The 22,842-nt window shown below is 40.2% G+C and overlaps 2 protein-coding genes across 7 annotated transcripts in view; both read left to right on the forward strand.

The window, feature by feature from the left end:
- The window catches only part of zmp:0000001168 (signal-induced proliferation-associated protein 1), a 60,116-nt gene that overhangs the window by 29,071 nt on the left and 8,203 nt on the right, over positions 1-22,842 (forward strand). For all 6 annotated transcript variants that reach the window (XM_058627150.1, XM_058627149.1, XM_058627153.1 and 3 more), the window contains exons 8-14: positions 331-937; positions 1,016-1,290; positions 1,626-2,021; positions 16,828-16,954; positions 17,073-17,205; positions 19,351-19,449; positions 21,892-21,964. In XM_058627150.1, the coding sequence (XP_058483133.1) occupies positions 331-937; positions 1,016-1,290; positions 1,626-2,021; positions 16,828-16,954; positions 17,073-17,205; positions 19,351-19,449; positions 21,892-21,964 (1,710 nt within the window). The remainder of the gene's footprint in view (positions 1-330; positions 938-1,015; positions 1,291-1,625; positions 2,022-16,827; positions 16,955-17,072; positions 17,206-19,350; positions 19,450-21,891; positions 21,965-22,842) is intronic.
- LOC131458247 (uncharacterized) lies at positions 2,028-16,818 on the forward strand. The gene is made up of 2 exons (XM_058627157.1): positions 2,028-9,869; positions 12,148-16,818. The coding sequence occupies exon 2, from the start codon at positions 14,311-14,313 to the stop codon at positions 15,232-15,234; it is 924 nt and encodes a 307-aa protein (XP_058483140.1). The 5' UTR covers positions 2,028-9,869; positions 12,148-14,310; the 3' UTR covers positions 15,235-16,818.

The raw sequence follows: 22,842 nt of genomic DNA on the forward strand, positions 1-22,842 counted from the left end.
GTTCAAGTGCTGTGAGACATGAAGGATTGCTTTAACACTTGAATGTGGATCCAAAGCATTTTTTTATGAATGAAGCCCACAAAGGCACATAAATAACTTCACTTGTATCATTTAACATTTTTGTATTCATGGGTTTAATGGGACAGAAAAGCGTAACTTGAAGGCACATGAAATGAATGTTTCCTCTTTACCTGTCTCTTACTGTTCATTAGGGACCGAGCACTCACACAGTGTGTGAGGACCTGTAATTGGACTTGTAATTCAAGGAATTATTATCATTATTCTTCTATAAGGTTATTATCATTATTCTTTTGTGTCTCTCTTTCACAGGGTGGCTGTGACACGCTCTAAAGACATGCCATTATTTGGCCCCTTATTCCCCAAGGGCGCGCGATTCCCTCGCTCACCTGCCTTCAGAGATTTCCTCCTGGCAAAGGCAGTGAACGCTGAAAATGCAGCAGAAAAGTCAGAGAAGTTCCGCTCTATGGCCACCCGCACGCGACAGGAATACCTGAAGGACCTGGCTGAGAACTATGTGACCACCACACCCATCGACTCCTCCACCAAGTTCCCTCTGCTCTCTTTGGGAGGGAAGCGCAAAGACAAGCTGAAGGGGGCCAAAGGTGCAGAGTTGCACAGTGCTGGGGCATTGGTGTGGGCTGTGATGGTCTCCAGCAGAGATGAAGGGGAAGCAGGAGAACTCAAGCTCCCCTGTCTGCTTGGCGTTTCAGCAGAGTCAGTAGTACTGATAGAGAGGTGCACACGCAGGGTGGTGTTTAACTGCTCCTGCAGAGATGTTATTGGCTGGAAAGCAGTGACAGAGACTAAGGAGGGGGGGCCTTGTTTGGATGTCTACTATGAGCGTGGGGAGTCTGTGTCTATCAGTGTGATGGAGAGCCAGGTGGAGGATATACGTGAGGTGGTGCAGAGGCTAGAGGTGGGTAATTGTGGCCTGATTGGAAATTGAGTGTTTTTTGTATTTCTGAATCATTCAACATTTCCCACAAATCTGCAGCTGGTTACGCGAGGCTGTGAAGCGCTGGAGGTCACCCCCCTGCGTGATGGGGTTGGTCAGCCCGGGTTCCTGATGAACGAGGAGGGATTTGTGACAGAGCTGCAGCGGTTCTGCTATGCTGAAAGTGGAGGCTTGCAGCTGTGGGCTCGTGTGGTGCGGCTGTGTGGTCACTCACTGGTTCACCTGAGCCCCGAGGAGAGGACCAGGCTGCTGCGCACAGCGCACAAGATCCACATCACTGTCATACCACCGGACGAGAACGGCAAGCCTCGCAGGTGAGTGAGGCTGCAGAGAAAGAGAGAGAGAGAGAGAGAGAGTGTGAACATGCTTGGGTCACTGGACACAAAGTGAGACAAGAGAAGTGGCCAATGGGCAGACAGTGAGTAGTCCCAGTGAAAGGTGAAAAAAAAGAAAAAAAAAAAAAGTCTCTGTGTTTACAAAGGAATATAATATAAAGTTAGACAAATATAGCCCTTTTCTTCTCCATTTGGTCTTTGTTTTTAACTTCTTGATGACTCAATCAGTGAATTAAGAAGCTGGATGGAAGAAACAAATGTGATGCTTTTCTTTCTCACTGTGTGATGTTTATGTTTATGTTTATGTTGAGCAGAAGTTTCTCTGAGCTGTACCAGAAAGCCATCAAGGATGCAGAGTGTAAGCCAGGTGAAGATCAGTCAGGAGAGGCTTGGGTGCTGGATGAGAGAGAGGAAGGCGAGGATGAAGAGCAAGACGAGGTGAAGAAGGACGAATGGAACGTGGAAAGAGTCAGTGAAGCAGATATAATGGAGGTGAAGGTTGAGGCTGAGGAGGGGGAGGAGCTGTGGTGTGATAAAGGAAAAAGTGACAGAGGTCACGACTTGCTCGTGGCACCACGAAGTTTACCTCTGTTACGAGCCACTTCTCTCCAGGACCCACCAGCCAATCATAGCAAGGAGGCCAGTGCCTCGCTGCTCACACGCAGCTTCTCCTTGGAGAGACAGCCATTCTACAAGGATATGTGTGATGGGTGAGTGTTGCTGCATTCATTTGAGTGTTACAGAAGCAGGGAAAGACCTTGTGTCATAAAAACAACACCAAATAATCTTTACGACTGAAAATGTACTCAAATCACAATCTTAGAGACTCTCTAGAGGTTTCTTATTTTCTGACTAACTTTAGCCTCTGAAGCCTGGAAACCTGTCTAGAGAGTTGCTAAGTGAAACAATACAATACACCCCCTGACCCAGTTTCAGCTTGTTAGTTTCACTTGAATCGAAATGTGAATGAGGGTTATTAGGGTCACCTGAGACACACAGTCTGCTGCTGTGTGAGTGAAGAGAGCTCAGGACATCATTGTAGGATTCTGATAGTTGGTGTTCAGCCCCCTTCTTTGCTGAATTATGTTTCTTCAGGTTCACCTAGGTGGCTTATATCACTCCTCATTCAAACCATCTTTCTCCCCTGGCCAGAATGCAAACGTTCTCATCATCAAAAGAGTGTTCTTTGTCCTTCAGATGTAAGTGGACAGCTGAGTCCTGTCCAGATGTGCTGATTCTTCTGTGCTGTGCTGCATTTATGCAGTGGTTATTTTTAGTTTCTTTAATGTGAAGTTCAGTACATTCCTCATTATATTGCTCTGCATAAACCAATTTTCTGTTTTTGCCTTGAGTTTTGTCATTTGGAATGTTGCAGAGTTAGAAGTTTACAAGGCTGCAATGATCACCAGTTTTACTATTGACTGTACACTGGGGATTCTATTCCTTGCATCTATGGACTTCCCAAAGTATGCAATGTGCAGCCCCACATCAGCAGTACAAGCTCAGTCACATGTGTCTTTGTAAAACATTTAGCCATAATTTTAACACCACCTTTGGCAACAGACAGACAGACAGACAGACAGACAGACGACTTTATTAATCCCTTTGGGAGGTTCCCTCTGGGAAATTAACAGCTCCAGCATCCACACACAGCACTGTTAAAAATAGAGAATAGAATAAAATAAGATAAGAACACACAACACCAAAGCTATTGTAAACAAAGTCAAGCATTCCCAGCCACAGAAGCAGTAAATACTGTGCTCCCTGCTTGACCTCTGCCTGACCACCATCTACTTTCAAGATAATGATGGATCCTACAGGCAGAAACAGGGGGGCCAACCTTTTCATGGAAATGGTGTAAAGCAGAGCCTTGGCTCCTTTCAAAAGAACTGCACCTAGCCACTGGTTCAGATATGTGGACAACACCTGGATCACGATCAGAACATATGAGCTGGAATCTTTTACAAAACACATTAACCCTAACAAGCTCCTGGTGACATTATCTCACATTTTTTTTATTGTTAAGCCATTTTGGCTGTGTTGAAGTATAGCTCAAATTTACAAGAGGATATCCATTTTTGGTAAACTGTCATCTCAGTTTCTTAAATTAGGCTAAGTTATGCAAGAACTTACAAATTTGTTCCTAGTGGCAGAAAACACCACCTTCCCGAAAAACAGATGTAAAAACATTACATATTTATATTTTTAAACGACTCAATATTTTAAAGCTACTTCATCCTGAAATATACTTATCAAATATTAATAATATTTTTTAATTTTTTATCCCTTTAAAGGCCAGTTTGTTTTGACAACTCCATTGTTTTTCTAAATCTAAAAAACAAACAAATTAAAAAAATACTATAATTTTCATAAAATACAGTTTAAGGAGTATTTGGTTATTATCATTATCAGGCCCTAAAATTGGCCATTGATTGGCAGCAACATTGATTTTGATGCATTGCTAGTTTTTTAGTGTCAGATAAAAAAAACAAAAAACTGATCTAATTTGTTGCTAGGGACAACAAATGTCCAAATGAAAAACATTGAAAATATTATGTTTGATCCCACATTTATCTTTAAATAAAGTTAAATTCAATTTGTAATATTTTTTTAATCCCCTTAGGGAAATTATTTCTCTGCCTTTGACCCATTCTAGAATTAGGAGCAGTGGGCTGCCAAACTGGGAACCCCCTGGGGAGCAATGGGGGTTGGGTACCTTGCTCCAGGGTACCCCAGCCCTTTTGGCCTGGTGGGGACTTGAGCCGCCGACTCTCTGGTTACAAGCCAAGTTCCCTTTCCACTTGGCCATGGGCTGCCCGAAAGGAAGGAAAGACACAAACTGGGGATAGAAAGAACAAGGTTAATTAAAGCTGCAAGCAGCGTTGTACGGGACCTGGCAGCCGCCGCCCCCGCCAGCAGGCTGGGTAAGCCCTGGACCCTGTGCTCTGGCCTGGTCACTTTTGAACACATTTGAAATTTAGTGCAGATTGGTCAACGTATGGCAATGTTACAGGTCACTTCCTGTCTGGGAAGTCTGTGTTCCTGTGTGCAAGTCATACTTTGCAGCTGTGTTCAGGGCGGGCTCTTGGTCTCACATATCAAGTTTCGGGCCGATTGGTCAATGTTTGGCGGAGTTAAAGGGCACTTCCTATTTCGGCCGACCTACTTCCTGTGTGCAGGTCATGTCTTGCAGATGTGTTCAGGGCGGGCCCTGAAGATCTACTTCCTGTGTGCAGGTGATGTCTTGCAGATGTGTTCAGGGCGGGCCCATGGTCTCACATATCAAGTTTTGAGCCAATCGGTAAATATGTGGGCAAGTTACAGGGCACTTCCTGTTGAGCGGCGAGACGCGTAATTCAAAATGGCTGACATCGTGTTGGGGTCAAGTTTGCATTCGTAGATGTGTTCAGGGGCGGGCTTTTGTGTCACGTAGAAGTTTCGTGCGGATAGGCCATAGTATGGCGAAGTTATAGTGCACTTCCTGCTTCGCGGCAAGTCATCGAAATTTGCCAAAATTCCGATGGCTGCCGTGGCCACGCCCTTTTGAATCTGCGAAGGTTTCTGATAACTTTTGATCTTGGATGGGTCTAGAACAATTTGACGCGTTTTTTGTGTTCCTATGATGAACGCCCTCAGACAAGTTCGTTCAGTTACGAAACTTGTAAAACACCAAGATAGACGCCAAATCCAAGATGGCCGACGTCCCTAATTATAATTCCTTGAATTACAATAGGTCCTCGCACACTGTGTGAATGCTCGGTCCCTAATAACATATAAAAAATAATATTCATACCCTGTGTGTTAGAGGGTGAGTGTGAGTGCACCACAGGAAATTCCCCCAGCAGTCTAGTTCTATAGCAGCATAACTAAGAGATGGTCCAGGTTTCCCTGAACCAGCTTTAACCATAAGCTTTATCAAAAAGGAAAGTTTTAAGTCTAACTTTAAATACAGAGAGAGGCTCCGCCTCCCAAACTGTCATTGGGAGCTGGTTCCACAGGAGAGGAGCCTGGTAACCGAAGGCTCTGCCTCCCATTCTGCTCTTACAGACTCTGGGAACCACAAGTAAACCTGTATTTTGTGACCTAAGTGGTCTGTTAGGGTGATAAGGTAAGACTAGGTCTTTCAGGTATGAAGGGTCCTGACCATTAAGTGCTTTGTACGTGAGGAGGAGGATTTTAAATTTAATTCTAAACTGTACAGGGAGCCAGTGTAGAGAAGCTAACACTGGAGTTATATGGTCTCTCTTTCTAGTTCCTGTCAGAACTCGTACTGCAGCATTTTGAATTAACTGAAGGGTTCTAACAGACTTGTTGGAACATCCTGATAATAAGGAGTTACAGTAATCTAATCTAGATGTAACAAAAGCATGAACTAGTTTTTCAGTGTCCTGTAAGGACAGAATGTTTCTAATTTTCATAATGTTCCGCAGGTGGAAGAAGGCTGTTCTGGAAAATGGTTTTATTTGTGAATCAAATGACATTTCCTGGTCAAATATAACTCCACGGTTCCTCACAGTAGAACTGGAAGCCATGGTGATGTCATCTTAAGTGACAATGTGATCAGAAAGTTTTTCTCTGAGGTGTTTAGGGCCGAGTATAATGAGCTCAGTTTAAAAGTAGAAAGTTACAGGTCATCCAGGACTTAATGTCTCTGAGACATTCCTGGAGTTGAACAACCTGATTTATTTCATCCGGCCTCATTGATAAATATAGTTGTGTGTTATCTGCATGACAATGAAAGTGTATGTTGTGCTTTCTAATAATGTTCCCTAGAGGAAGCATATATAAGGTAAAAAGTATAGGCCCGAGCACTGAGCCTTGTGGAACTCCACAATTAACTTTTGTTTGTAGTGAGGCTTTATCATTAACATGAACAAACTGGAATATATCAGATAAGTATGATTTAAACCAGCAGAGGGCAGTACCTGTGATCCCAAGAGTCTGCTCCAATCTCTGCAGTAGAATATTATGATCAGTGGTGTCAAATGCAGCACTAAGATCTAACAGGACAAGTAAAGAGACTAGACCATTATCTGAGGCCAAGAGAAAGTCGTTACTAACTTTAACTAGTGCTGTTCCTGTGCTATGGTTTAATCTAAAACCTGACTGAAAATCTTAATGCACCATTAATGTGCACATATTCACAAAATTGATTAGCAACTGCCTTTTCTAAGATTTTAGAAACAAAGGGAAGATTAGATATAGGTCGGTAATTAGCTAAAATATCTGGGTTGCTTTTTTGAGAAGGGGTTTAATAACTGCTACTTTAAACGTTTGGGGCACATATCCAGTTAATAAGGATGGATTAATTTGAGTTAATATAGAGCTGTTAATTAAAGGAAACACATCTTTAAACAGTTTGGTGGGGATGGGATCTAATTGACTGGTTGATAGTTTGGATGATGATACTAATGATGTTAACTCAGGGAGATCTATTGGGGAGAAACTGTCTAACTGTGCACTTGGTAATTTTAAAGCTCTTGTGCTAAAAGATGAATCAGTCCCACTATGAGGGAGGAGATGATCAATTTTTTTTCTCTAATTGATGTTATTTCATTCACAAAAAAAGTTCATAAAGTAGTAATGCATTTCTTTATGTTAAGATTTAATATTGGACAACTAGCATTCAATTTGAAATGTTTATATCTGTCCACCATGTGGCGCTACTTTTTCCCATTCAAAGCATGCAGCAAAGTTTCACTGTTTTTTGCACACATTTCTTGCTACTGAAATGATAGTAGTGTTTGCCACTATTGATGTTGGATAATGGTGTGTGTGTGTGTGTGTGTGTGTGTTTGTGTCTTTTATGTCCAACTCCATTAGACTTTTTTCTTAGAAGGCTACACTGCGTTATAAACTCGTTCAAGAATAAAAACAATAAGTAGCCTTTCAGCACCTCAAAGATGCCTCAGCAGCAGGAACCAAAACAGAATTTCACTTTGTTTTGAGTCTTGCCTAGTTAGTTCTACTATACAGTTGCACTGCAGCCATGGTTATAAGTAGTGGTGCAACAGATCATCATTGATCCGTGATCCGTTCGGATCAATATCTTCGGTTCGGCACACACGTGATCCGCGGATTGATTTATTAAAAAAAAAAAAAGTTGTGCGCACGCACAGCGTGGTCATGGCGAGCGGAGGAACGGAGGAGCTTGAACGCCCCGCGTCATTTAAATCCCCTGTATGGGAGCATTTTGGCTTCCCTTTCAAATATAATGTCGAAGGAAAGAGGTTAGTGGATAAAACCGTGACGGTGTGTAGGCACTGTGGCACAAGAAAGCCATATGACAGTGGAAACACATCAAGCATGGCCACGCATTTGAAGCGACATCACCCCGGTGTTTCACTGACAGGAGTGAAAACGAAGGCTGCTCAACAACCGCTTATCACCGCGGCATTTAAGCAGCCCCTTTGTTGCACAATCAGACTGAGCTAAAGCCATCACAAACGCTATCAGTGTGTTTATAGGTGCAGACATGAGGCCATATTCGCTTGTGCAAAACGAGGGCTTTAAACACATGCTGAAAGTGCTTGTGCCAGACTTTTTTTGCCGATCGGAAAATGATCCGATCCGTGACTCTGATCCGCGGAACAATCCGATCCGTGAGTTTTTTGATCCGTTGCACCCATAGTTATAAGGATGAGCAGTAGTGTAGTGAGTAGTCATTTTGGAGATGGAAAGACTTTACACTACACAGGGGTCTTTGGAAATTAGGACTTGGAGGCTGACTCAGATGAGGCCTCAGAAGTAGAAACAGACCAGCTATAGTCCAACTCCAACTCATCTGAAGACTGATCTGAAGATAACAGTATAGTGGAGGAGGATGATGCTTTTATGAAGACACACACTGGTCTCTTACATCCCCTGAGCATACAAGAATGTGCTTCTCCAGAAATAAGCTTTGAAAGGAAGAGAAAGCCTATCGTAATCATACAACAGATGCAAAGGAGGTGTCAATCAGGTAGGTGCCATTACGCCTCAGTTAAAGGTAAACAGTCTGGCCTTCCTGTATTGAGTGTACATTGTAAGGTGTACAGTGGACAGTGGAGCAGACGGGAGCCTCAACATTGAAGTATTCAGGAAACCAACACTCATCGACCAGTATCTGTTGTTTGACCACTCACGGGAGCACAAACTCAGTGCACCACTGGTCCACCAACATACACACAAGAAAGGAGGGAAAGGTAACAGATAAACATCAGGGAAGTACTTAAAACATGTGTGTATATATATATACCTAAACTGGGCCTTCATCAAAATCTCCAAGGACATGAGACAAGAATAAAAACAGTAATAAACGCAACAACATTGTTATTCTGTATGTTACTTGAGTCTCTGAAAAACCTGGAAGGATTTATTTAACAAACACTACATCCCTGCAACACTTCATGACAGAGGACAAAACCGAGAAATGTGGTGTCTGTAGTGTAACGAGGATTGGACTGAACTTTACATTGGTGAAGCCAAAAAACCACTGCATAAACACATGAAAGAGTCAGCTCATCTGGACAGAAGTCAACTTTAAACAGATAGATGGTTTGAAAGAGAAGTGAAAGAAGTCCACTCAACTCAACAGAGGAGGTGGACTGTGTGGGCTGTACACACAAAAACAAGTTCAAGAGAATCCACTATTTTATTTAATTTTTAATTTTTAAATATCATTTGCACATTTTATCCACACAAAAATGTAATTTTCGGAGCCCTAAAAGACAATTTTTTTGGAAAATAAGTCTCAAAACACCACCATTGCGTTTTCATATCAATACACTACTTTGGGAAAACAATGATGTCATAATCCCACCTATCTCTTGCTCTCTGAATATAGCCTATGTGGAAATACCTTTATGAGGTATTACCTCATACTTAAAATAAACTTATCTATCCCTTTAATGCACAAGTGTTTGAATTATGATTTATATGTGAAACTCACTTTGATAAGGAGTGGATATAATAGTCACTGATAAAAACTATTATTTCTATAAAAAATGTGCACTTGTTTTCCTCTGTTTCCATAATTTGCTCATTGTGTTGACCAGAGAGCACTGTTTCCTTACCGTCAATGCACTAGTCTGAGGGTCAAGAAAGCATCCGACAATCATTAAACTCAAGAGAAAAACATCTTAATCTTAAAATCACATCAGTTTGAAGAAACAATTTTTAAAGAGGCCATAGCATGGTCCTATCTCACTTATATGTGAGTTATGGAGGTCTACTTACAAACATGAAGTTATTTGTATGGTCAAAAACCTCCTAGTCGCTGCAACGAGTCAATCTAAATGTCTCCTCACTGACGCTCTTATCAGCTGTGCTGTTTCAGACCAAAACCACATCCCCAGAACACGGACTGTATTGTGATTGGCCAGCCAACGACGGCTTTCCCACGGTCTTGTGATTGGCAAAACCGCAAGCATGTCAGAAACAGCCATAGCAATTAGCTGCATGTAGCAGTAGCTTCGTCCCTTGTCGTTGCTCCTTACATTTTGATCCAGAATCACAAGAAACAGAGACAACTGATAACATCGTCCACTGCCTTGGCTGCAGCAGGACATTTCACAAAGGTAAGAATTAATTTTTTTCTGTCTCTATGCGGTTAGAGTCCTGAACTCTGTGAGTCATGGATGTATTATAAGAACTGGATAGAGCACCGCTCCCTCTGCCTTGAAGACAATTGTGTCATGGTGGTACTGCAACAAAAAATACTCATGGGCCCAAAAAGCAATTTTCCCATTGACCACAAAATAGATGCCTATAAAACTGTTCACAGGACACCTCGAGACATGGACATAGGCATGTATAGATCTTTATATTCTATATTTTTAATTGATGGAGTTTCATATTTGAAAAACCTTCATAAAGGCCATAAAAAGCCCAGAAAAATCTTATTTCTCAGAGTGATGTCACAGCTGTGTACGAGCACAGCAAAGCGTGGTCATGTGGTGTCTCGGGAACGGCGCTACTGTCAGGGAAGCGTACGATGTGAAAACTTTACAAGAAATGTAAAGAAATTAAGGCAATTAGGAGTTTTCTTTTACATTTTTAAAAATATAACGACAAAGCAGGTTTTACTTATTCATTCGTCACTTATTAGCATTTATTTTCAAACTTATTATCAATGTATTAACGATTGATTTAGGAGAGGAGACAGACATGCTGCACTTTATCGCTTTGTTCAGCCCCGGACATCATGACACAGATGACGGTGTGGACTGTGGAGCTGTGACCGTGTGGTGCACTGAAACCTGCGGTCACTTTAAGACAAGCAGCCTTCCCGGGGAGGCTGCTTGTCTTATCCTCACTATCGGTTCATGAAGTTACTGATAAATGTGATGAACACAATGAATTTAATACGTTGTAATTGTTCCTAATAATTGAATCACGTTAGAGTTTTTCTGGCCTGACTTTATTTTAATATTGTATGATTACTATATTACCATATTACTAATTATAACGATAAGTTAGCATAATTTGTAAGCCACCTATACAAAAACAGTTAGAAATTTGAACTCTGAAATTTAAACCAAGATACAAAGCATAGCAATGAGACCAAAATCAAATTCATGGTTAATAATTTTTTAATATATCTATTTTTTTTAATCATCATAAAAGTATTTCATGTTGTCATTATTTTCTTGGACAATAATATATAAAATCCCTGAGTTCTTTGACGACAACATTTTGTATTTTACAACATTTTTGATGATTAGCATACAGTATATCAGTGAATGGAAAATCAAGCAAAAAGCGTCCAAGAAAACAACATAATTCCTGTAACAACACAGGAATTTGGTCAATTAAATTAACCATTAAATTTATCATTTTAACCTGTAATGACGTCATTATACTTTTCAGTTTACTGTATTCACTATTGTTGGTTTTGACAATCCATGGTTTAAAGACTGACCCTAACCCGGAAATAAACGTGTTGTCAGAAACTTTTTTTGGCATATGCGCTCCTTTGGCTCCGTTCATTCCTATGGAGTATAGGAATGAACGGAGCCAAAGGAGCGGTGCTCTATCCAGTTCTTAAATACATCAATGCTGTGAGTAGCTGCTCCGTGTGTGTCTGTGTGTACATGCATTACTAATGTTGTGGGGACCTACATCTGTTTAAACTGTGAGAGACTGTGTGTGTGAGAGAGAGGAGAGAGAGAGAGAGAGAGAGTGTGTGTGTGTGTGTGTGTGTGTGTGTGTGTGTGTGTGTGTGTGTATGTGAGAGAGAGAGAGAGAGAGTGTGTGTGTGTGTGTGTGTGTCTGTGTGTGTGTGAGAGAGAGAGGGAGAGTGTGTGTGTGTGAGAGTGAGCTTTGGACTTGGTGAGACTGTAAAGTAAAACTGAAAAGTCATTTAATTTGCCTTTATGAGGAATAACAAATACAAATTTTGAATCTATGAGATGTTTAGTAGTAAGTAAAGTATGCAGAGAAAAAAAATAATCCCTAAATTTCAACAGTTCTGTTTGGAAAGATTGATTATTTCATACAAAATAGTATTGAATGATAGTAAATCAGTCTACTCAAATATAGCTCCATTTTGTCAACTCCTAGCTGTAACTAGAATTTTACAGTAATAAGACCATAAAAATATTTACAACTGTGCAGATGATGGGCCTTTGAGAGGCAGAACATTACATGAGTACATTCTTAATCACATCTAATGAAGTACAGAAGTGTAATGTAAAAATGAGAGGCCTATTAAAATCATACCATATGGACCAAATAATGAATGAAAGAAAGACAAACATTTTCACCAGAATATTTTCATTTCAAAATATTTACAAAAACATACACAGCAACAACAGCATTTAACTGTTTTACAACACTGTCTGATTCTCCTCTCAGGTGTTATCACAGCTTTGTCTGCTGCTGCTGGAGGATTTGGGTGGAAGTATACAAGTCGTCATCACGTCCTGTGTTTTCCGGATACTCCAGGAGGTTTCCTGATCCAACTGTTTAATATATTGACACGGCGACCACTTCCTCCTGGGATGATAGGCTCTCTGGGATGGGGCTCTTCTGCAAAATGTTCTGGCTCCTTTATGACCTCAAACCTCAAACACCAGCCTCATCATATCAGCCACGTTGTCCTATAAAATATTACATTTAAAACAAATATTCAGTCACAAAAAATTCAGTCACTTTATTATCTTTTTTTTTACAAAGATTTCAAAATCACATTCTTTGTCAATAAATATTTCTCATCATTTGTACACATTTCATTATTTTGTGTTAAAACAATTACTTTTATTTGATATGAAACTGGTTGGACTGCAGCTGTCTGCTTGCAGCTTGTATTAGCTTGTAATTTTGACACATGGTCACAAGTTACAACCTCTGTAAACATGAAGATGCAGATCAATGAGCCAGTTCTTCTTTTGGTTCTAAAGGTTATGATGCCACATAAGTTATTATGTCAAATACTGTTACAGTGATTACTGTAACAGTACTGTAACAATACTGTACAGTACTGTAACAATACTGTAACAAACCAGATGAGTCTGAAGCTTGAAATTGAAGGTGTGATGTTAAATGTTATTAGTGGCTATGCCCCACAGGTGGGATGTGAATTAGAGGAGAAGGAAACATTCTGGAGTGAGTTAGATGAAGTGATGCAGAATATCCCCAGAGGTGAGAGAGTGGTAATTGGTGCAGACTACAATGGACATGTTGGTGCAGGAAATAGAGGTGATGAAGAAGTGATGGGCAGGTTTGGTATCAAGGACAGGAACACAGAGGGACAGATGGTGGTAGACTTTGCAAAAAGGATGGAAATGGCTGTAGTGATTACTTTTTTCCAGAAGAGGCATGAGCATAGGGTAACTTATAAGAGTGGAGGTAGGAGCACATAGGTAGACTACATCTTGTATAGACGATGTAATCTGAAGGAGATCAGTGACTGCCAAGAAGTGGTGGGTGAGAGTGTAGTAAGTCAGCATAGGATGGTGGTTTGTAGGATGAATCTGGTGACAAGGAAGACGAAGAGGACAAAGGCAGAACAAAGGACAAAGTGGTGGAAGCTGAAAAGAGAAGACTGTTCTATGGTTTTCAGGGAGGAGTTGAGAAGGAATCTGGGTGGTCAGGGAGAGCTCCCAGATGACTGGACAACTACAGCTAATGTAATCAGGGAGATAGGTAGGAGAGTACTTGGTGTGTCGTCTGGAAGGAAAGTAGATAAGGAGACTTGGTGGTGGAATGGGGAAGTGCAGGAGTATATAAAGAGAAAGAGGTTAGCAAAGAAAAAGTAGGACACTGAAGAGAGCAGACAGGAGTACAGGGAGATGCAGCACAAGGTAAAGGTAGAGGTGGCAAAGGTCAAACAAAGGGCATATGATGACTTGTATACTAGGTTGGAAAGTAAGGAGGGAGAGAATGATTTATACAGGTTGGGAAAACAGAGAGATCGAGATGGGAAAGACGTCCAGCAGGTTCGGGTGATTAAGGATAGAGAGGGACATGTGTTGACAGGTGCCACAGAAGTAATAGGAAGATGGAAAGAGTACTTTGAAGAGCTAATGAATAAAGAAAATGAAAGAGAGCAAAGGGTAGAAGAGGTAACTACTATGAACCATGAAGTAGCAGAGATTAGTAAAGATAAAGTGAGGGGGGCATTGAAGAGGATGAAGAATGGAAAGGCAGTTGGTCCTGATGATATACCTGTGGAGGTATGGAAGTGTCTAGGAGAGGAGGCAGTAGAGTTTCTGGTTAGACTATTCAACAGGATCTTAGAGAGTGAGTGGATGCCTGAGGAATGGAGAAGAAGTGTGATGGTGCCCATTTTTAAGAATAAGGGAGATGTTCAGAATTGCAGTAACTATAGAGGAATAAAGTGGATGAGCCATACAATGAAGTTATGGGAAAGAGTTGTGGAAACTAGACTGAGAGCAGAAGTCAGCATTTGTGAGCAACAGTATGGTTTCATGTCTAGAAAGAGTACTACAGATGCAGTATTTGCTTTAAGAATGCTGGTAGAGAAATACAGAGAAGTATGTTAGACTGGTGCAGGACATGTATGCCAACTGTGAGGCAGCGGTGAGGTGTGCTGTAGGTGTGACAGAGAAGTTCAAGGTGGAGGTGGGACTACATCAGGGTTCGGCTCTGATTCCCTTCTTGTTTGCGGTGGTGATGGACAGACTGACAGATGAGGTTATACAGGAATCTCCATGGACTATGATGTTTGCAGATGACATTGTGATCTGTGGTGAGAGCAGAGACCAGGTGGAGGAAAAGCTCAAGAGGTGCAGATATGCTCTAGAAAGGAGAGGAATGAAGGTTAGTCACAGCAAGACAGAATATATGTGTGTGAATGAGAGGAACCCAAGTGGAACCATGAGGCTACAGGGAGTGGAGATAAAGAAGGTGGAGGATTTTAAGTATTTAGGGTCAACAGTCCAGAGCAGTGGAGATTGTGGAAAAGAGGTGAAGAAACGTGTTCAAGCTGGTTGGAATGGGTGGAGAAAAGTGTCAGGGGTAATGTGTGATAAAAGAGTATCAGCCAGAAGAAATGGAAAGATATACAAGACAGTGGTGAGACCAGCGATGATGTATGGTCTACAGACAGTGGCACTGAGGAAAAGACAGGAAGCAGAGCTGGAGGTAGCAGAGATGAAGATGTTGAGGTTCTCTTTGGGAGTAACGAAAATGGATAGGATCAGGAATGAGTCAATCAGAAGAACAGCACATGTTAGATGTTTTGGAGATAAGGTCAGAGAGCCCAGAATGAGATGGTTTGGTCATGTACAGAGGAGGGATAGTGAGTATATTGGTAGAAGGATGCTGGGGTTGGAACTGCCAGGCAGGAGGTCCAGAGGAAGACCAAAGAGGAGGTTTATGGATGTAGTGAAAGAGGACATGAAGTTAGTTTGTGTGAGAGAGGGGGATACAGAGAACAGGGTTAGATGGAGGAGGTTGATTCGCTGTGGCGACCCCTGAAGTGAGCAGCCGAAAGGAAAAGAAGAAGACTGTTACAGTGATTACTGTCTATTTGTGCATTCAATGTGCACTTTATATATTGTATTGTATTAGTACACACACACACATATACATGTATCTTTTTCTTGCTATATATTAGCTCTTGTATTGTATATGTATACTTATAATGGTATTGTTTTGCACAATAAAATGTGTGATCATGTAATATAACTGCTGCTGTATTTATAATTAATTAATCATTTGGTCCATAAAATATGAGAAAACCTAAAAAAAATGTTGAGCGGTGTTCGTCAAACCTGGAAATGATGATGTTCTCAAACGTCTTGTTTTGTCCACAAACCAAAATGATTAACTTTTAATGAATTCTTTGTTATCCAGAGCAAAGAAATAAAGAAAATACTCACATTTAAGAAGCTTAAACAATCTTGTTTTAAACATGAAAAGAGCTTCAAACCGATTAATCGATTAACAAAAATGTCGAATAAATTAATAATCGATTGATTGTTTCAGCTCTAGACGTTAGTTTGTTATTAACCAGGTGAGGTTTATCCTAAAGTAAGAAAAACAACATTATTATGGACCATGTAAACTTCAAAAAAAATTCTACAGTAATTTCAAAGACATGAAAAGTTATGATAAATGTATCCCAGCAACACACATGAAGAATATGATAATTTTAATAATTAATAGTTTACTGTATTTTCAATAACTCCATTGTTTTGCTTATGACAATGTTTACATGAAAAAGCATAAAGGCAATGATAATTACTTAAGAAACTATACTAGACTCACTTTTGATAATGAACATACTTCCCTCGTACTGAAGCTGTTAGCCTGCTAACATTGTGCTGACAGGGAGCACACACACACACACACACACACACACATACTTCCCTTTTAGTCCTGTAGCAGTTAGCTGTTAGTTGGCGTTAGCTCATGCTACAGGAGAACAAACATGCACACATGTGTCTAATTAATTAACGTTTGAAATACTTATCTCTGTCATCGTAGATAGTTGACACTGCTCTTCTCTTTAGACTGAGTTTGGTGCTGAGTCCTTAAGAAGATGTATAGCAGCTTTTGAGGTGTCTAGTGCGGATAATAACAATAATAATAACAATAATAATAATAATAATAATAATAACAATGCATTTAATCTAAGTGTGCCTTTTAAAGCACTCAAGGTCACCTTATAGTACATGATTAAAAGAGCAGAGAAATACAATAAAAATAAATAAAATACAGGCAATAAAAATACAATATTCAAAGCTAAAAAAAAATAAAGGTGTGTCTTGAGTCTGGATTTAAAGATGTAAAGGGAGTCAATGTTGTGGATGTCATGTGGGAGAGAGTTTAGAGTTTATTAATGTTGGAGGGCAGCTGTTCACCAACATTAATATTATATATTAGAAGTAAAGTAAAACTTAATGACTGGACTGAATTGCATCATATATGATATTTTTGAAAGACACCTTGAGCGCTTGATAGCAAATGTCAACTAGGTTAAAATCTTAGTCAAGATCCTTCAAAGTTTCAGGCTTTGAAGGATCAACAGCATATTTGTTTTTTTTTACCCCCATCATATCTCTTTAGACATCTGTATGACAATGTGGGGCTGAAGGTTGAACACCACATCTATGAAAATGTCCGGGAGCTGAGAGGAACCACACCTGATCTGATCCTTGCTGTAAAACCCAAGGTTTCCCTGGAAGACGAACAGGTGACAGACTGAGATGAAAGGAGAGGACATCTGATTGCTTTCTCCCCAACACTCCCCTTCCCCTCCCAACTGACAGTGTTGCTTCCTCTGTATCTCTGTGTCTGTCTTTTGTCTTCAGTTCATGGGAGCTGAGTTTGCCGATGACAGAGCTTCAGTGAGTGACTCTGCTTTTTCCTTGTCCCGGTTGTCATGTGTAGACCGCGCTGAGCGAAATTCACGAGCTCTAAGTCTTCATAACACCATCACTAAGAGTAAGTTGCCTTATTCCTGATTTTCAACTTGAACACAACATACAATATATTACAGTGAACACAAGAGATTAGCTGATATGATACTCAGTATCAGTACTGTTCAAAATCACAGGATTTGTCATTGGGGGATGTGTTATATAATAAAATAAAATAGCAGCAACTTTAGAGGCTATAGTTTTCAAGAATATATGTCAGTAGGAGTGCAAAAAGAAGTGTGCAAGAGATGTGATGTAGTAGTGCAAGAAAGAAAAACTGTAGGACACAGTAGCAGCAACTTCAGAGACCAGAGTTTCTGTAGGGGCAGGGAGGGGTGGATGGGAGAGAGGGGAGAAAGTTCAGCTTCCTGATGGCCTGGAGGATGAAGCTGTTTGCAAGTCTGGTGGAGCGGGCACGAGTGCTTCTGTATCCCCTCCCAGAAGGCAGGAGGCAGAAGAGATTGTGTGCAGGGTGGCTGACGTCTCGCACAATCATGGTTGCATAGTTGTAGCATTATACTGCAAAAATATATTTTCAAGAAAGTAAAATAAGTCTAAGTGTAGTAAGTGTGTTCTTCAGTAAAAGTGTTTTGTTTGAAAAGAAAAAAATGAGTTTTGCACTCCACCTAAATTTGTCTTTATAAAATATTCCAGTTTCCTTTAAGTTTTAATTACCAGTTCTAAAACAATAGTGCAGGAAATCCAAATTGAGAATTTTGAGAGTGAGAATAACTGCACATATTCTTTTGGAGTCTGCTCTCCTCTCTGAAGAAATTTGGGACAAATTTGGGAATGTGTGGAAGATCAGTATTTTGGAATTATATTCTGTGTTTGAAAGATGTTGTAATTTCAAATCTCAGCATACCACTCAACCCTAGTTTGTTTATGAAACATTTACATTTTCAAATGTTTTCCAAGCTTTAAGGAACATCATAGTCTGAAAGTGGCTAGATTTACAAACCAGTTTTACAAATTCTAGCCAAGAAAAATTTGCTTACCCAACTGGCAGTATATGTTTTGGATTTGGCTGGTTATAGCTAGATGGAAATGCATCAGCACAAACATGTTGCTTAGAGGTTAATAAAGATATTAGATGATTGTATCATACAGATATTGCTATTGGTTAATACTGAAGTTTGTGATACTGGTATCAGCATTGCACCTCAAATAGTCATATTGATGCATCTCTTCAGTGTATTGTGTTCCTTAACAACAAATTTCTTATAATTGCACATGCACCAACCCTGTCATGAAAACTGCTGTTTTAGCTTATCAGTAACCAAAGCTTAAAATTTGCTGTAATTGGTGCTATTTAAATAAATTGAATTGAATCTTAATAAGACAAAGTTAGATATTGTTTTCTTAAAATTGTATTATTTTGCTACTTCAAATTTTTCTTGTCAGGATTATTTTTCTTTTTATGCAAAAAATAAGAACAGAAAAAAGACTTTTGCTTTCTTGAAAATCTGTTTTTGCAGAGCACAACTACTTCAATTATGCCAAAATTGAACAATTACACATTTTGCAGATGATCTCTGTCTGACTTGAGCCTTATATTATTGCTTTTGTCTCTCTTCTCTACCTCTCTTGTCATTTTCCTCCCTTGTCCCCCCACTGCATTACCCTTTGTCCCTCTTCTTTCATCCACACTGCCCCCTATTCAGTACACTAATCCAATATCAACCCTGCACCGCTGCCACCCCCTGCTAGGCCTGGAATAAAAGGGGGACAGATGGATAGTGGAAGGGAGGGAGGGGTGGAGTTTTGGGCAGCCCTGAATCAAGGAACCCCTCTTACACCATCTGCTTTGCCACTGCTGAGACTATGAAACTCATAATTGAACAGCCATAAGAGCAGATGTGCTCAGCCTCTCATCACATTCTTCTGATTTATATGGGGGCGGGGCTCTTTATGTTCACTTGAAGGAAGCCTGATTTGTTTCAAATCTTTTAGCAGATCAGTATTAAATTTGCATCCATGAATTTACCAAAGGGTTTTACCAAACCCTGGATCTTACCAGCATTAGTGTAGCAGCACCCCCCAGTGGTTTGCTTCTGTCCATAACCAAAGTAAATCTGCCGGATGTTCTGCTGTAATTACCAAACTATATTTGCTACACTGAGGTGTGTTTTTAAATGAAAGTGTGATAAGTTTGAATTATTTTTCTTAGTTCTCTCAGAAACAACAGATTCAACAGAGGAGGAGTGGCAATCAATCGCTGACCTGGCCACAGCATGCCGCAACATCCTGGAAGCTTTGTCACGAGAGGGTAAGGAGTGTTTTTTACTCATCTTGAATTTTGATCTGTAATCCTAAATGCATAGACAGATTGACTAATAATTCTAATAATAATAATAATAATGATTTTTTTGATGATTTATTTTACACTCTATATGAGTAATTGTTGAATATGTGTTTCAAGCTGCAGTAGGTAGGATTGCAGGCTAAACAGTTGACCATTGTGCAGTAACAACGAGCCCTAGTGCAAGCTTTTATGACTGGCCATTGTGGCCAATGAGACTGAAGTGAGCTGTGATAATTACAAAAAACAGCACCATACATAAACTGATACAATCTGCCTAAACCACATCAAATGATGATACTACAGAGAACAGCCTTATTTTTGCCATCCATGAGCTCATTCTGGACAGCGGGGCTGAGGTATTTAACTGACCCCTTGGGCCGTTTAATCAGCTCTTACAGCACAGGGTCACAACTTGCCAGTTGCTCGATTATTGCAAGAAATTTTCCACTGTGTCCCTGAAAGGATAGGTTGCAAATTGCCAGTGTCAGTGTCAAATTCTCTCACAAATGTGCTCCAGCATTTGTCTCCAAAAGAGCACAGCTTTATGCATGTCGTTCTCCAGCTGCGGAATTTCCATTGTTCATACACCGCACAGGCTCCAACATGTGCCCCAATCTCTCATTCCCTTCATCCATGCATTACTATAGAGTGGTGCAACACCATCTCCATAGCACAGCATAAATTATAAATCCCAGGCCCTCTTCTCCCTGCGGGCCCTGGTGTGGCTGCACCTGCTACACCACCTATAGTTATTATAGTTGTTTTGGGATCATAGCTCTCTGTCCTGAGCCCCTTCTCATTAGATCAGCACTGTGACTTGTGACCTTTACACAATCTCTCTCCTTTTTTAGGTTTTCTTTGCAATATAAGAAGTTGTTGTCAGTGGGAAGGACCTGTAAGCAGAATAGGTGTTGTGAAACAGCCAATTAGAGCACCCTCTTTCTATGATACTGCCCAGTGATTGATCAAATTCTCCAGTGACACTACATATTTATTTGCAAGGGTTAAACAGAGCTTAGAGGAGGTGCAAAGGTAAATGGTCTGTATTTCTATAGCACTTTTCTACACCCTATAAATTGTCCCTGTTTAATAACAGTAACATACTGGCAGCTACAGTTGCCAGCATTTTACTGTTTTTCTACTGTGATCACAAACAGGTTATTACTGTAAATAATATAACGGTACTGTGCTGTACAGTATATAAACTTTACAGTATAATACTGTGAGCAATTAGCTGCCATTATACTGTTATTTAAATGTTCCTACTGTAATCTCCATAAACAATTTATTGCTGTAAAAGTTATTACGGTACGGTAGAATATGGTCTTCAGTATCACACTGCTAAGTATTTAAAAAAAAAAATTATATATATTCCAAAATTAAAATTGCTAGCAATGAAGAGGCTTGGCAAAAGATGGCTTTACAAAATAATGTTTTTATTAAAGTCAATGTATTACACTTTCAGCAACTGACAAATGCAAAGTTTTGTAAAACATAAAACATGTTCCTGTCCTATGTACGCCAAATTCAGCATATTTTTCTTAACATTGGCAAGGGATATCCTGCACTCAGTGGCTACATGCATTCATTCTCAAAAAGGCAGGGTACACCCTGTACACTTTGTCAGTCCATCACAGGCCCACATACAGACAAACTACCAATCACACTCACAGCAACTTAATACTGACTATACACAGATATAGAGAACACAATGACAAGACGTATTACCTTAAAACGACATTCTTTTTCTGGATCAGTTTCCCCGTTTTCTTGGACACTACCTGGCTGAACTTTCCTCTCAGGACCAGAACAACAAAGTGCCTAAAAATGTTAAAACAAAGAATTAAATATTACATGGGGATTATTGACACTCAATATTGAACCTCATCAAATCAATATGACATGCTAAATCTGCGCTATCCACTGCCCTACTCAATCTATCTTTAAGATGCAATGGATGCAGCCATTTACATTCTGCTGTGTTATTTTGTCAAACTCCAAATAATTAGAAAATACAAACACAATAAAACATCAGGTCCATCTAAAGTAGCTTGTCAGTCTCCTCCAGTTTAGTTTGGCGAAGAGCTTTGCTATGGCTCGCTAAATTGCTAACGTCTTCACTGCTAATGTTAGCTGTGGCTGCACTAGCGACTGGGTGCTTTTACATTAACTTGAACTGCTTCAGTGGTAAGCAAAATCTTTCTTACACAGAAGGCCTATTACTTTACTTTATTAATGGTGCTGTCGGGGCGTTTTTGAAATCAAATCGGGTCATTATGCAATTATTGATCAATCAATAAAACCCTGCTTACTGTACCTCTTTTCCTCTCTCACATTTACTTTGAGTGTTTTATACACTTGTTTTAAATGACACTAATGTCCATAATGTTCCTAATAACATCACAGACCGCAAAGTAGGAGATCCATCTCAAGCAGGAGCTGACCAGGCTGATGGCAAGATTAAAGACTCAAAAGAAAGGTGGGTTGCTACACGTACAAACAGTCAGTCCATTTATTGTCTAATATTTTAACCTCTACATGAGGGTTGTGGGGCTGGAGCCAATCCCAGCTGACATAGGTTGACTTGTTTGACCTGGTTTTCAGTCCATCACAGGGCAAACACACAGATACGAATAAAGCATACATTACATGTCATTTAGCAGACGCTTTTATCCAAAGCGACTTACAAGGGAATTGAAACACCCCTCACCACTCGGGTGAGTGGTGTAGTTTGTAAGGCACGCAGATGTTGCGGACAGTTGATTCTCTTTACTGAATAACAGCAGTTATACATGACTAGCAGCCACAATGGAGCCCGAACAACACGCTGTGTCACACACTAGTTAGCCCAAGAAAACAGGACCTATACAACTAAGGTTTCAGGGAGGGAAAACCTCTTAATAATTAGTGACACAGTATTCACTCTGTAACAGTTACCAGTCAAAAAAGTGTCCCGGTGAGATGAAGGACTGAATATATTCTTATAGTAGACAATTAAGTAAGACATTTATTATTTGGGTAAATACAGTGCTATGTGTTAATACTTAATACAACCACATGTCAAAAGACTTGAACTATCCCTTTATGTTAAAGAGAATTTTTTTTATTGCATTTAGTGAAGGACTAGTGGACCACACAGTGGTGTAGTGGCTTGCACTGTTGCACTGGCTTTATCTTTCTGGTTTTCTGTGTGGAGTTTGCATCTTGAGATTTGCTCAAAATAGGTCTGCCTCTCAGTTGGAATTGATCTTTGAGTTTTACAGGTCTAATATTGATGAAGGCAGTAGAGCTGGTGCCTTGAGCTATAATGGTGTATTTCCACCGGCTCTACTCTCCTCACCTCGCCACGCCACAGCA

This window comes from Solea solea, chromosome 4 (assembly GCF_958295425.1).
Source record: "Solea solea chromosome 4, fSolSol10.1, whole genome shotgun sequence".
Classification (NCBI taxonomy): domain Eukaryota; kingdom Metazoa; phylum Chordata; class Actinopteri; order Pleuronectiformes; family Soleidae; genus Solea; species Solea solea.